Source organism: Scomber scombrus, chromosome 8 (genome assembly GCF_963691925.1).
Source record: "Scomber scombrus chromosome 8, fScoSco1.1, whole genome shotgun sequence".
NCBI lineage: Eukaryota > Metazoa > Chordata > Actinopteri > Scombriformes > Scombridae > Scomber > Scomber scombrus.
In genome coordinates this window covers 22,880,507-22,896,188 of record NC_084977.1, presented here as the reverse complement: position 1 = coordinate 22,896,188, position 15,682 = coordinate 22,880,507, and the positions used below count along the sequence as shown (strand labels likewise).

The window sequence follows — 15,682 nt, the reverse complement described above, 5'->3', positions numbered from 1 at the left end:
AGGTCTGCTTTTGTTCTCGGGCAAGAGAAATGTTTCAGAGGACTAAGCCATGCCACCATCTAGTGTATCAATGTGTAACTACACTGGCTCTCCTGGAGGGGTTTGTAGGCTTTTTATGCTGAGATTTAACGGAAAAGCTTCACATCAGAGGTCTCCAATTCCAGCCGACGCACAAATAATTGCCTACAACTAATCACAGACCACAAAAGAAGCTTTGGATTATAGATAAAGGTCCCTGAATGGATCTAAAAGTCAGGGGGAATTTTGGATTTAGAAATTGAAACACATGGACTCATAAATACTGCAAGAATATTTAATAAACTTATATATAAGATAGTCATACTCATAATTTTAATTTTAATTACATAAAAATAGCATTCTTTTCCCCTCTCCTTTGGCTTTTTCTCCATGTATTAAGCCACATTTTTGTTGACCTGGCAGCAGTGGTGGCACTGATCCAAACGGGCGAACTTGGTGAACGTGACTCTGTGTGTATGTGAGACCAAGCAGAGGTAATGCCTTCATGACTGTTATTATTTGTACTACTTGCTTTGATCACACATGAATATAAATCTAGACAAAATATAGAGTACAATATACTAAACTGAAGGGAAAACTGCACAGACAGAAACTGCAAACAAATAATATTAATATTGTCTCTTCTGTCATGATACATTCTTTGAAAATTTGGAATTATTTTGTAATATTAACTCAGTCTAATCAATAAAAAACCCAAACATATTTTCCGTATTTTGTTTTTATGTGGCATGAATCAGTAAATGCTGTAATGGCTCAGTAAACTGTATTTGAAAACTTCGGCCACTCAGTGCTTGACCAAATCACATCTGTGCCTCCACAAACTCAGTACAGCTATTCCTTAAAGCATCATCAATGCAATAGCAATGATAAAACATTCACATAAATCAGTAAGATACACCCTCCTGTGATCATGAAACTTGTGAAATAGTATAATTTTATGCAGCAGATTCAATCATGACTGTATTTTCAGGCAAAAGTTTGTATGTCTCTCTTGAGCTTTGATTTGTCACCCTCTGTGTGCTGAGAACACAAATTAAACTGATATTATTTCCTTCAAAATTCAGGATCTTTGTGATAATAGGTGGCTCTTTTCTCGTAGTCACGACCCTGTTCAGATTCTTGTATCTCACATTGAAGGATATACTTACATACAGGGGAATGCAGCTGAAACATTAATACAAACAACGGGCCTTGCAAAAATGTCTCGAAACAGAGATAAAAGTGAGTAAAATAATGACCGGTGTAAACTTTAACAAAGAGGGACTTGTGACCAGCTGGGAGAACAAATACAAGGCCAAGGACTTCCTGTAAATGAGAGATAACCACTGAATTTTGGAGTAACATATCGGCCATCTTTTGTCTCTGTAGTGTTGAAGTAGTGAAGTAAATATTTGAAGATTTGATAAAGCCCCTCTCTTAAAGGTTTGACCAATTGGAATTCATTTGTTCTAGGTCAATGAGTGGTGGGCTAATGAATCACATTATCTGCACTGATTATTTGAAAGATTTATCAATGAAAACTCAAAGGTTTCTTTTCCAGTTTTATGTTTCCAATATTAACAGAGCATTTAAAAAAATGACTCCCAACTTCTTGAACAAATATTCACTTTGACCTTTTCTCTTTCTTAAACACTCCCTGCAAATGAAAATTTGCACTAAGTGCCTTTCAAGAACTATTTAGTTTGTCGGAAGACTATCACTATGTTGACGGCTATCATATATTTATGTTTTTTTAATCATCAGTATTAATAATATGTTACAAAATTGCGAGCTGTATTCTAACGTGTTATAAAGTAAGGCGTTAAAATACTAATTGGGCTACTTTTTGTTGAGTAACGCGTTAGTTTTGGCCCTCAAGTAATCATCAGTTACTTGGCTACATTTTCTAATAAGTGATCCGTTACCTGTTACTTATCACTCTTTTTTGATATTTGTGGTCAATGAAACTCACAAGTCTTTTCTTTGTTCGAGCTGATATTCATATACTGGCCTTCAAAAAGTTTGTTTCTGACATTTATTCAGCTGTTTATCCAATGTAGAACTGTAAGAAACTGTTCTCTGAATTTTTGCCTCATACCTCCACCTAAGCAGTCATATTTATAACGTAACTTATTGATAATGTCTCCATGCACGCGATAATAATCAGGGCTCCCACAGTCATGAAATTCCTGAAAAATTATGAAATTAGAAAAACTGTTTTCCAGGCCTGGAAATGGTTCTGAATTAGGTGAATGTTTTGGAAAACTTTTGAATTAGGGATGGACCAATCTGATATCAAAGATAATGGATATAAGACAGGCTGCATGAACATGGACTTCGCACTTTTACCATGTCAAAAATCAGTAGATTTAATATATACTAATCATCAATTTCTATATTTAGCTTTTTAATATCTTCTTATTTCTGATCTGGGGCCAAACACTTCCTCTGGATGTAATTATAAAATGTACCCATCATTTAGTGAGATCAAAGTGTCAAAACACCTGTTAAAAGGCACCAGAATACAAGAAATGACATCTACTCTGTTAAACATTTTGTTAAACCTTTGTTAAACTACTTAAATTCAAAGTCATGGAAATTGGGTAAAATATTATGGAAAAGTTATGAAAATTCATTGGTAAAAATGTGTGGGAACCATGAATAATGGCAATATCAATTTGTTTTAACAACACGGAACAACATCAACAAATTAACGTACTGCTTTGCCTCCTGTATATGCAAAAATACTTGAGTTAGTAGTTACTTTTCTCCATAGTTACTAGGCTATTATACTTACTTTATTTTTTTTTATTTTTTTTAAGTAGTTACACAGCACTCTTTGTCATTTATTTGCTGTAAATGTAATTAAAATGTGTATGTTGATGTGTTTGAATCTTTAAAGCAGGGGCGATTTTAGACCTTTTTAAAAAAAAATGTGATCTTATCACCCCTTAAAATGAATAAATTACTACTGTATTTAAAAAATAAAAAAAATGCAATACTTGCAGGACATTGTATGTCAAATTCTCATTAGGAGCTGAGCCCCCCTAAAGGTCTTATCCTAGAATCGCCCCTGCTTTAAAGGCACAAAGCCTGACCTCTGGCGGCAGAACACAGGCGGTGTGGCGGTGTTGTGCGGCCGGCCTCATCACCGCGGACTGCTCAGAAGCTGCGAGGACCGTGAAGTGAGCGCTGTGTCTCTTTGAGTCCCTGGATAAGACGTGCAGAGCGGGGAAGGAAAGACATTTTTTACAGCTTTAACCACAGATAAAGAAGTTTATTCGTACATGCATTGAGACAGAGGTGAAGTTTTTTTTCTTTTTTTTGGCGGACACATATTTTTCTCAACTCCAAAGTTTCAGAAAAGGGAGTTTTTTTTGCAGAGGAAACCGTGACTGGCAGTGGGAGTCTTTATACAGGTAAGATGGACAAAGGTGATTTTAATGGCACACTTTACCTTTTTTCCCACCTGTCTTAAACCTGCATATATAAGTGTGTTTGTTAAGTTGTTTAAAGTCGCTGCTGTTACTGTATGAAGTAGTTTCATGAGTGAGGAAAACATGATTGTAACGTCGTCAGGTGGAAATTCAACTTGTTTTCCACTTCACTTCTTCCAACATTATTGTGTTTCTGATATCTTTATTAATAATATAAAGAAGCCAGTCAACAATTATTCATCACAGAAATGTACTCTGATTAAAACGTATTTCCATAATGGTAGCCTTTGTTATAAAATAGCTGATAACTTGTTTCATTTAATTGTGTCTAGCTATTGGCCCTAAAAAGTTAAACATTAATCAACAAACCGTGGGCAATAACAATCAGAAAAGTAGCCTGACCCCATCACCAAAAATCACAGCAGGTTCACATCTTTTCTTTCTGATGTTGGTGTCAAAGGTGTGTTTACACAATAACTGATCGTAAACAAAAGACTAAAGCAGCTTTTCCAACCATAAATGAACTCAAAGATGTATGTGTAGCACCTGTAATTTACACGATTATAAAAAAAATGTTAAGTGTGCATGAAAGTCTCTTTTATATCAAGTGCAGATTTTTTTAGTGTTGTAGACTGCCAGCGAATGACTCATTAATTACACTCACTAGGCACACCTGACCTAATTTAAACTAATACAGTCCTAATACAGCAGTCTTGCTATACATCTTTCCCTCTTGTAGGTTATTAACGTGAGTTTTTAGAGTTGACTTTATGCTCAGTTTTGGAAGATACCCTTATTAATATAAATGGGGTGGACAAAATATTTGAAACACCTTTACAGATAGCCTACTGCAGTGTAGTTTAAGAGCACCACAGACTTGAGCCTTCAAAATGAACATATGTTTTTTTGTCAGGGTGCATCTGTTACTTAAAACATTTGCTAATGAATAAACAACCCATGTTTTTTTTTCAGATCCAGGAGATTTTTCAGTAGGGTGTTTTTTCTTTTTTGGGTAGGGAGTCTTGGCTGACTCCTGTGGGTCCCGGCCTACACGAGCGTAATTGTTTTTGACAGATGTGAGACATGTGACTGTATGACTGGAATTCCATTATCAGCAGCAGATGATAGAGTCTCTGTGTTGTAGCAGAGCTCAGGCTGCGGCTGGTGGGTGTCTGACCTGACCTGTTACTGCGGCCAAAACGCTGCAGCTTTCGGCTGAGGTTGAAACTGAGATTTGTGAGCCAACTTTAGACAAACACCACTATAGTACTACTACAACAACTACTACAACTACTGTTACTCCTCTTGTTTTTGCTGCTACCAAAATGCTGGGTTAGGGTGAGGGTTAGTATGATTCATTGTTTTAAGGGAGGGGTTGTTTGCTGTTTAATAATTAATAGGTTTCCCCTTAATGAGTAAATGTTTCATTCTAGTTTTATGTGCCTTAATAAATAGTCTGTGTTCTTGTATTTATGTTTGCGGCACACTATAATTTGCATTGTACATGAAAGTGCTGCTCATTGTTTTAATTAAATGATCTATCTTCTATAAAAATATCAGAAAGTTGTGGAAAATAGCCGACCTGTTTTCTCGTTTTGTCCGACCCACAGTCCAAATCCAGAAGATATTAATTTAATTAAAATGTTCAGACAAGGACAAGCTGCTAAATTGTTATATATAAGAAGCTGGAACCATCTAATATTTGGCATTTTTGCGTGATTAAAGATTTAAACAACTGATCAATTATCAAAATAGTTGCCTATTTGACTATTTCTATCAGAAAAGTACAACATCTCAAGCCCATCTTGTCTTTTCATTGTGTACAAAGGAATCAAATATTAAGATTTTGAATACTTTGATTCTTCCGTACACCTGATTTAAAGGAAAATTGGGCACGAAAGCTGCTTTCCTTTTGTAATAAAGTAGACATTTCAAAGGAAGAGTGGAAATGTATTTCTCTAAAAGAGCTTGAGCCTCAGATTATTCATTTTATTTAATCAAACCCTGCAGCAGAAAACAAAACAAGACCCCCCTGGTTTATTGGACAGCCTGTTGATCAACAATAAAGGACACCTGACACCACTTCGCAAAGCATACCCATCCACCTGTCCTCCCCTCTTTCTGTGTCTCTCCCCTGTCTATCTTCACTCAGGGGCAGCAGCACAGAGAAGCCGTTGTTTGGTCCTCCCTGGACAGTGCCCCAATTTTCTTTTCTTTTTTCTTTTTTTAACCGTGACTCCATGGCAACACTGTTCCCGTGACGAAAAGCCTTGACTTTTTCCCCTCCTGCTCCCAAAACAAAGGCAAGAAGTTAGGTGGGGGATAAAAGGGGGGGGGGGGGGCAGAGAGTTGGGGACAGGAGGATTGTAAGGGGGATGAAGTATATGGAGGAATGAGGGAGGGGGATAATGGGAAGGTCTCTGGGATGGAGGCTCTGAGGCGAGACTTCTTCTGCCATGTATGCTCGGGCCCCATAAAGACAGAAGAATTATTACCCTGGACTGTAGACTGCAGGCACTGCCAGGGACGTCTCTCTGTCTGTATGTCTCAGATATTGAATGGCTGTAACCCCCCTCACAGTCCCAATGAAGTGTCCGAGCAGAGCATGATGTAAATGAAAAAAGTTGTACTGCTTTTAAAATCAGCACTATGGTCCCACCGTATGGCTGGAAGATTACAGTAAAACACACCAGATTTTAACGATTAATCGATCAGTCAATAGACAAAATAAATTGGCAACAATTTTATTATCAGTAATTGTTGAAGTTAATTAGTCAAATTTGACCTGTTTTGACATTTGACAGCTATAAAAACACCCCAAATGTCTTTTACCCTGAAATTTGATTACTTTTCCTAGTAAGTGGCCCAAAATCATAGTCATATCGACTATTGATGCTTTCTAAACAGATCTGTGGTTCAAAATTTGGTACAGACACTTCTTATGAGGGGATTCTTACACTGGGTCAAAACTGACCCGAAACTGTGAGGGTGTAGTAGAAGAACAGTATGTAAGGGTAAAACAAAAATGCTAAACTTTCTCTGGTTCCAGCTTTTTTAAAGTGAAGCTTTTCTCCTTTTATATCTTTATAAGTTAAGTATTGTTGAATTTTTGGACTAACAAAACAAGATATTTGAAGATGTGACCTTGAGCTCTGAGACAATGTGCTTTTTTAGCTATTTCACAACACTTCATAAAATAAATGAAGAATAATACATAATGAAAATAATCATTAGTTGACGCCCTATAATTACTGAATTATTTGCTGTTATCTGGTGTAATAACAGATGATGTGTCACATTGTGTGTTAACAGTTTCGTAACACATTACTCACAGCACAGGCTGAGATTACAGCTAGCGATAAAAGTAATAAAAATAAAAATATGTAGGCCTTATTAATGTTCTCCTTGTTTGTCCTGTGGAGTCACTTTGCTCTGCTGTTTACACGCCTTTTCATTCAAAACTGCCCACTCCCTGACTCGCTGTAGAAGAATGGGCATTGTTCAGTTGTACACATATCTCGTAAGATTTGTAACATTTTTTAAAAAGTGACCAAAAAAACAACAAAAAACTGGATGTGAAATGTTCAAAGTCTGGCTGGACATTGTGTGGGCTGGAGAGAAAGACTCCTACTTGCCTGTGAAGAGGCAAAAAGGAAAGTATTGTTGTTTGACTGCGCTCCCCGTCCTGGTACTGACATCTCCACAGTGATTAAGACTTTGCTGGTTCAGAGAACTCAAAGCGAAGGTCACTCCTCTAATATTTCATCTGTCTCTCCATGTTAAAAAAAAAAGAAGAGAAAAAAAAAGCAGGTCTTGTTTATGATATGAAAAGCGATAAACTTCCTGTCCTACTTTCTTTCTCACCCTGACCTAAAGAGAAAATTGCACCAACAGGCTTTACATGTGCCTTCATAAATCAAACTACCTGGAAAATAGTAAAACATTTACACCGTACTGGTACTAAAGAGTCACACCTAACTCTCCTGTATCTCCACCTGGTATTACTCATATCAGTGCTGCTGAAAAACAGAGTGGCACAGCTTTCCACAGTACAACTGGATTCTCCACAAACTCTTTCTTCTGTTGTTTTCTTTTACAGTCTCGGACATCTTTTCACGATGTTTGACAAGCAGCAGTACGAGAGTCCACCTGTCTACAGTCCTCCTTTCACCTCACCATCCAACCATGGCTTTGTTCCACCAGGCAGCTTTCATGCTCCTCAGAGCGATTACAACGCGTATCCACCTCCGCCGGGCTCCTACTACGTCGAGGAGAAACCGCAGCACTTCTACAAATGGCGGTCGCCACCCGGACTTGTCAAATCCATGATGGCCGTGGTGGTCGTGCTGTGTGTGGCGATATTTGCCTGCGTGGCCTCCACTCTCATGTGGGACATTCAGTATGGATATGGAATGGGAACGGGTTATTACGGTTCTGGGATGGGCTACGGCGGTGGCTATGGTGGTGGCAGCTACGGTGGTGGATATGGCGGTGGATATGGCGGCGGCTACAGCAACTACGGCTCCTCCTACATTTCACCTTACTCAGCCAAAACTGCCATGATTGCCATGGCAGCCATCAACTTTATAGGGGCGCTGTCTTTCTTCATCGCTAGTTTCTCTAAGTCCTACGCCGTCCGCGGCAGGAAGTTCTTTCTTGCTGTCCTGGTAGCCAGCATCATTATGGGCGTCCTGCAGGTAATGACCAGTTACATTGTGGTTTATGTTAAAGCCATTCCACTTCTCTGCTGTTTATGCACTCTCCAACCACCAAACCAGTGGGGATTCATTCATGAGAGGACAAAACATTTCTATATACAGAAGCAAATTATACGACACTGTACAAATCACAACAGCCTCTAAGTAGAACACAGATGACTAATTTCAGATTCAGACCAAAGATTCTGTTAGTATGTATTTTCTCTGACCATACTCAGCATGACTCTGTAAAGTCTGGACAAACATGTCAAAGAATGATTGATAATGACCGAAATAACTTTAGGTGCCTCACCAAGGATATCACATTCTGCTCGAGCTGTGCATTGTAGACATTGGACCCACTCTGTGACAGTATAAGACCCCTGTGTTCTGTAGTGATTCTTTGTCAGTGTCTCAGGCATGCAGACGTGAACCGAGCTCGTATTAAAACATGTATTAAGGCGGAACTTCTGATTTGAGTCATTACCACTTCTCCGACACGGTTTTCGCACTATCAGACTCATTTCTTCAAGGAGTATCTGGGATGAGACCTCCCGCCTCTTGGCTATAGTTAGATAGCACTCCTTTCTCTGCTTTAATGTTGTTTGCATTCCTAATACATTTAGGAGCTTTTTTTTATTTATAGAGACCAATCCAGACAAGAAAGAAATGTGCAAAAACAACATTCACAGTGTTGTAAGGAACAGTGAAATGTAAATTAGGGTTAATTTTCAGTCTGCTATCTCACATTTATGTTTAATTTATGTTTTAGGGATTTCTTTTCTTCTGCTCTTAAATAACTTTTAAATGAAGTACCTTTCTTAAACCTGTAGTTTTAAATCATTTTTCAGGGATGTATTCGATTCTGTGTAGAAACAGTATAGACTTAACATTTACCATACCAAGCATGCAAGCAAGTTTGTATGTGTCTCTAGATGAAACCAGCTTGTTAAGCTCCAATGTACAAACTAAAGAACACTGTAGAATCATCAAAGGTTTGTCCGTCCGAAGTGAAAAATTAAAACTCCTCATCGTACTGTACCTGTACTGTACTGTTCAGCAAATCACTGTGTTGATGACTGCTGCTAAATGACTCACCTCATGTGATTTGATGTTGTCTTAGTCATATTTTATTTGAGTAATGAAGGTTACTTATGTATGTCTTTTTCAATAAGACACTTTTATAATTGTCAATGTACTAACTGTGTGTCTTTCACAGGGCATCATAAACATTGTGTATATTGTCGGGGTGAACCCAATGGCCCAAGGATCCTCCAGTATGATGTACAATCCGATGTTGATGATGTGCCAGAACCTCTACCAGACTGGCTATTCCCAGATGGGAGGAGTGGGAGGTTTCCCCATGTACAACCAGTACCTCTACCATTACTGCTTTGTTGACCCTCAGGAGGTTTGTAGCCTTTTTCTGTAGATATGAAGGGATGATCAGTTGTTGATGTGACACCACATCTCTCAGGCTCTCTTTCTATATATGTACATAGATAAAATAGTCTAACAATGGCCTCAATTGAATATTCATACCATGATGTTCAATTGATTAATAGCTCTAAAAATATAAGAAGACAGTGACATTTTCCCATCACACTTTCTTGTCTTCATATTTCTTTAGTTTGTTTTGTGCGTCCAACAGTCCAGATCCAAAAGACATTCGTACTATAGAACAAAGACAAGAATAAAATCCTTACATTTGCTGGACCTGATGAGCACTCACTTCCCCCAAAACATTTGATTGTGTTGCCTCGCTTGTAAGTCACTTGGGATAAAAGCGTCTGGCAAATAACAAAATTTAAACGTAAGCTGGGAAAAGCAATGTTTTTTTCATGTTTGCTCCTTAAATAATTTGTTAGTTGATTATCGAATTTGTCGTTGATTGGTTTTCTGTTGATAAACTAATAGTTATAGTTATTTACCAAAAATAAATGTAATAGAAATGCTTGGCCTTACTTGTGCCACAGGTATATTATAGTGTCTCATATTAACGGCATGTATTGTTTTGTAATGTTATCTGTTATCTTGAATAATTTGTTACATTAATGGTACACGGTGCCATGAATTGTAATGACGTCACACGTGTATTTTTGTGTACTTCTTGTACCGGTACAAACCAGCTTTATCTCAGAGCTTATCTCCTTGAGAACTTGAGATTTTATTCCCATGTTCTTGCTTTTATAGGGAGTAGCCATGGTGTGTGGATTCCTGATTGTCATCGCCTTGGGTGTTGCAGCTTTCTTTGCACACAAAACCAGAGGGAAGATCTGGCGCTACGGGAAACCCAACATCTACTGGGACAGGCCTCTTGTTGGTGGGAAGGCCTCAGAGGGCAGAGATGTAGAGGACTGGGTAAGAGACAGTAGGATGGTAGTTACAGCTACAAAAAGAGGGTTTACATGGGATTTACAGATAAAAATCCATGGGGTTAAAGTTCTCAGGCACCATGCCTGATTTCAGGAATAGAGCAGTTTTAAATTCATATAATACTTAATTCAATACATGGTACACATTTCCTCTTGGACAACTTTTCAGGCTCACAAATCTTTTCTTGTTTTAATCCCTGTAAATCACATTTTGACCCTACCTGACCCAGAGTTTTTGCAGACACAGCCTTCAGTCAAATGAACAGGGTCAGGAGTTTAAATCCAGCCTAGCAAAGGTTGATGGAATACAATGTCGACTGATTTGATTGGATGATGAAATTCATGAAATATTTTTGGCATCGTAGATTCAGCCACCAAAACTGATTGGCATACGCTTTTCCCCATCTGTCACAGAATTGTTGCTACCTGAGAAATTAGTTACCACCTGTTTTTACAAGGCAAATTTAGGTAAGTATGTAGCTCATGAGTTATATGGTCATCCTCCTCAGGTAGTCATCAGGTGTAAACATTGGTTTGGTGATTGTGGTGATGCAGAGCAGAAAAATAGGCGTGCTGAGTCTTGCTCAACCCCGAGATTGGTTTGTCATTTGTAATGCTATTTTTGACTTTCTATATCTGTGCTGTATTTCCAATTAGACTTTGTGATGTTGTTCACCAGTTTACATCTCTAGTATGTTTTCATCACTTGTATCTGTGAGTTTAAAGTCCAAAAAGAGTGTCATATACAGATCTTTATCGGTTTAAAGGATCCAGAAGGAAAAACAGTCACGCTACCGTAGTGCTTCCTCTGACAGAGTCACTTTGTTCAGGGTCAGGGCTGATAGCAGTCAGTGATTGTTTGCTCATGGTCTACTACCTGGTTTCACTTTGACTAATCATTAACTGCCTCAGAAGATAGTGAGCAAGCAGGTGGTTTCTAGAGAGGCTGCTTTGGGTATTCAAATGTGGGACTGTTGCCTGAAATATGGGTTAATTATCGACTTGAGCTGCCACTTTTCAAATGATGCAGAGACGAGTGAGTGACTGAATAACAGTGTGGTAATGTAATAAAGCAAAAAGCACACATTTTGAAATATACTTGATAAACAGCACTATTGAAAACTGAGACTTGGCAGGTGGTGTTCACATTTCGAAAGGCTCAGAAAGACAGCGTCAGCGTATTTGTACACCTAAAGGACTTGGACAGCTCATTTGATCAAATTTGTCAATGAGGGATGCAAAAAGTGACGTGTGTCAGAGTGTATCTCTCACTTAAAGAAAGCAATGAACAGACACAGTGTTGTATTTGATTATATAGAGTTGTTTGTTTTGAGCGAGGTTGTCATAGCATGGCATCATGGACACAGAGGTGCAGAGTCCGAGCAGATGAGAGTACATGAGACATGGCCAGAGTGAATCCTATGACTAGCACTAGTGTCTATAAACGGAGTCATGCTCACTGATGTCATCACATTTATTGTAGGTACAGCAGTTAAAGTGTACGCTTCTGCTGTGGCATTTAGACATTTAATGAGTCTTGATATTCAGGCATGTGAGACTTGTGTTGTGCATTTTTAAAGATGTGCACAAGAGTAAGTTTTCAAATAAGTTTAATGATTTTAGATGATTTGATGACTGTCAGATACCTATTTATTCAAGCTAGTCAATGTCAAAGACTGAAATATGAATGTAGGCTGTGGCACAGAATGACTGTAATCTCTAGAAACACAGGTCCAAAGTGTGCAGTTATTGTATGGCCACTATAAGCTAATATACCTACATCTTCTATCTGTGTCACAGCTTCAATAAAACAGGGGTGTTGCGTTAGCGTTGGCTCATCTGTCCTCATTTTTGTACTAATGTGTTTTCTTCTTCGTTGCTGCCCTACCTGCAAATCAGTGCGACAGAATGAGTCATCAGGTTTGTTTGGCTCCTTTAAACGCGAGGCCAGTGACAGTCTAAGGCTGCAGTCGGCTTCAGATTGGACCATCTCTGTTGCTGTGCTTGGGGAGGCCTGTCCTGCTCTGATGACCTCACACACTGGCTTCATTCAGCTCAGGGAGGGTGTGGGGGGGTGGGGGCATGAGGTCATCAGAGTCGGTTTCTGCAGGCCTGTCTGTGTGCTGGAAATGCTGAATTGCTGCACAGATGTAGAATATAAAGCTCTGGGGCTGGTTTCATGAACATGGATTAAAACATAAAAATATAGAGTGAAAGTGATTTGAAGCGTATAATGTTACAGTTGGGGCTTTTAAAAAGTTATATTTATGTATTAGGAAACAAAATGTTGGTAGTTTTGCCACAGCATTCATTAATTGTAACTATCTTTCTGCAACACACAGTCTTCTTGAGAGCATCCATTATTCAAGTGGACATTTTACAGCTTATATAAATCTCCATCTTGGCTTCTTTTCACTCTTGACAGCCCCTCACGTCCCCTTTTCTCTTACTTCTTTTAATTTATGCTTTTCTCCATCATGACGCTGCTTCCCTCACCTCTTTTACTGCATATGCCCGTCTACCTCACTTTGCCTTCTCCTTCATGCCTTTCTGCTTCCCTTTGTTTCTCCTCCCTTGTCGAAATCCAGCACTTTGTCCCCCTCCAGCTTTTCCATCTTTTCCTCCTTGCTTTGCTTCACCAGGTTCAAGTATCTTGGACATTCTTACTGTGCTTACTTAGTCTGTTCATGGTGCAGCAGCCCCTGTGCTGCTCGCTGAGAGGGGCATTGTTGAGATTCTTCCATGAACTGCACTCTTCAAACGGGATTCTCCTGCAGTTGCAAGGAGGATAGCGCTCCCCCACCCAGCGACTCCACCAACTATGATTGTTGTTTTTTGGGAGCTAAGCTCATATTTTCCTCTGCTCCTGCAATGTGAGGAATTTCGGAGATTGCTCCATAATGCAGCACTCAAGAACCAGCAAAGTGGAGTTTTCATAAGAGTTTTATATAGTGGTCAATGCTAACCTGTGATTATCAACAGTGTGTTTTACCACACAGAGTATATAGATTTTAGACAAGTAAAGAAAATATTCATATCTTCGTGTACATGTGTATTAAATGTCAGGTGTCTTATGTCAGAGGAACCTTATCCTGCAGGAGTAATCTGCAGGATAACATTCCTCTGATATAAGATAGCTGGAATGTTATCCTGCAGATAACTCCTGCTCAGGACATTTTTATTTACTAATGATATATTTTACTGTAATATGCAGAAACATGTCTCCTCTCCAATCAGCACCTGTCAATGATATATTCCAGGTACAAAGGCAAATACTTTGTGAGTAGAATTCGAGCTTGATTTAAAGCTGCTTACCTATTTATACAGTGGATTATTTTAGTCTTACTCTCTTCCTTTTTTTGTTTTTAGGGGCCTCAATACCTTCAGTTTGTGCTAACATTAAGCCAGTTAGCCATCAAAAACAATAGATACCATTTTGTGTAGAGGTCTCGTAAAAGGCTTCTAATGATTGATAAAGTTAGTGGTCTCGCAGTAGAAGAAACGGTGACCACCCCTGAAGCCTTCATTGTGAGGAATTCTCTCATGCAGGCTCTCTGGTCTCACAGGAAGACTTGGAAATACAGATTAAGGCAAATGTTTTTACATGACGGACACTGTTTCCTTTTGTTTGAAGAGAGAAAGGAGGAACACATCCGCCCCAGGTGTTCATGAAGACATGAGACAATAGATACAAGTGAAAGCAAAGCTTAAATTATTGTCCAGTGTCTTCTTTGTATATATTTTAGCCTCATGATTAAACTCTTCAGGTTGGAAGGCTATCAGAAACAGATGTAGCATATGGGAAAATGCTATATACTATCAAAAATATTCAGTTTATTTAAAGTTAGTGTCGGCTTTGTTTTACAATTAACCTTTAGTCATCCTTTGTTTTAGTTCCCTGGACCTTTTCAAGCATGATGAGCCAAGCAGACCATCATTTCATTAAGAAGCTGGACTGTGCTTTCCAATTACAAGCCCCACTGCTCTCTCAAACTTTAAGCACTTATTACCATACTTTCATCTCTGCTTTTCTTTCTCCTTTAAAAGCTGCTGCTAATACTTATACTGTGCAAATAAATTTCCTTTCACCTGTTTCTCTACAGCTGAGAGTGTAATATCACTGTGTTGTTTGTGACTATACAGGTCATTTAAGCCATCACACACGGAAAAGAGAACAAGAATAATGGATTTATAAGCAGGATGTCACTTACAAACGAGCCTGTGGCGTGGTTTGCTCTTTGTGAGTGTTTGTTTGTGTTTGCTGAGGCTGTTTCTTGTGTTTTTTCCTGCCTGCTGTAGGTGAACAATGTGGAGGAAAGCCGCAGCGTTCAGGACGCCCCTACCCTGTTGGTGTCAGAGAAAGGTGGCGGACTGCTCAACGCCTCGGCGAACAGTGTCATCTCCTACCCCCCAGCCAAGGTGGACAGCAGCTCTTTTAATGAGGACACATATGACAACAACCAGTGAGTCCAGAGCCCAATTTAATTGTTTCGAAACATACATATTTGAAGGTCTCTCTATTTGGGCAGATGTGTTAAGATCCTACAGCCGAAACTGACCATTTTTCATACACAACTGTAAATGTAATGCAAATGTAGAAAAGCAAAGATTTCACTCAATACCTCGAAATGTGACTCACTCAAGCAATATCTAATCACTGCTTTGTTTTAAAACCCATGAAAACATATTGCCCTGCCCACAGCAGAGAGCTGTGTTTGTGTGACCTTTGAGCCCTCGTTGGATTAACTTCCCCTGGTTTTTTTTTTCTTCTTCTTCTCATGTTCGTTGAATTCTCTGCAGAAGGGAAAAGTCAGCGTGTTTGTGAACTAGTGTATTTGCTTTTCTTCAAAGCTAGAAATGATTTATGAAGTACTCTGTTTGCATTTATGTGTGTGTCTAAAGTTTTGTCAAGTACACTTCTCTTTACAGTTTCTTAATATCTTTGAAAGACAAATCAATTTCCTGTCATGAATATCAGAATGATCTTACTGCACCAAACAAAATAATCAGATCATATAATTTCTTACAAAGCAACTGCAATGATTTTGAGGGAGTTTAAAAGTACAAAATGTAATCATTTCGATGATTTCCTTCCTCGCAAACATAGCTGGTGTTTCATAAGCAGAAGAATGTTAGCCTGAAGACCTACAATGTG

At 38.8% G+C, this 15,682-nt stretch overlaps 1 protein-coding gene across 1 annotated transcript in view; it reads left to right on the top strand.

The window, feature by feature from the left end:
* Nucleotides 1-3,193: 3,193 nt before the first annotated feature.
* si:ch73-61d6.3 (occludin) overlaps nucleotides 3,194-15,682 on the top strand; it is a 17,282-nt gene continuing 4,793 nt past the window's right edge. The window contains exons 1-5 of the mRNA XM_062423448.1: nucleotides 3,194-3,437; nucleotides 7,555-8,152; nucleotides 9,372-9,563; nucleotides 10,346-10,513; nucleotides 14,827-14,990. Of these exons, the coding sequence (XP_062279432.1) occupies nucleotides 7,574-8,152; nucleotides 9,372-9,563; nucleotides 10,346-10,513; nucleotides 14,827-14,990 (1,103 nt within the window). The 5' untranslated portion in view covers nucleotides 3,194-3,437; nucleotides 7,555-7,573. The remainder of the gene's footprint in view (nucleotides 3,438-7,554; nucleotides 8,153-9,371; nucleotides 9,564-10,345; nucleotides 10,514-14,826; nucleotides 14,991-15,682) is intronic.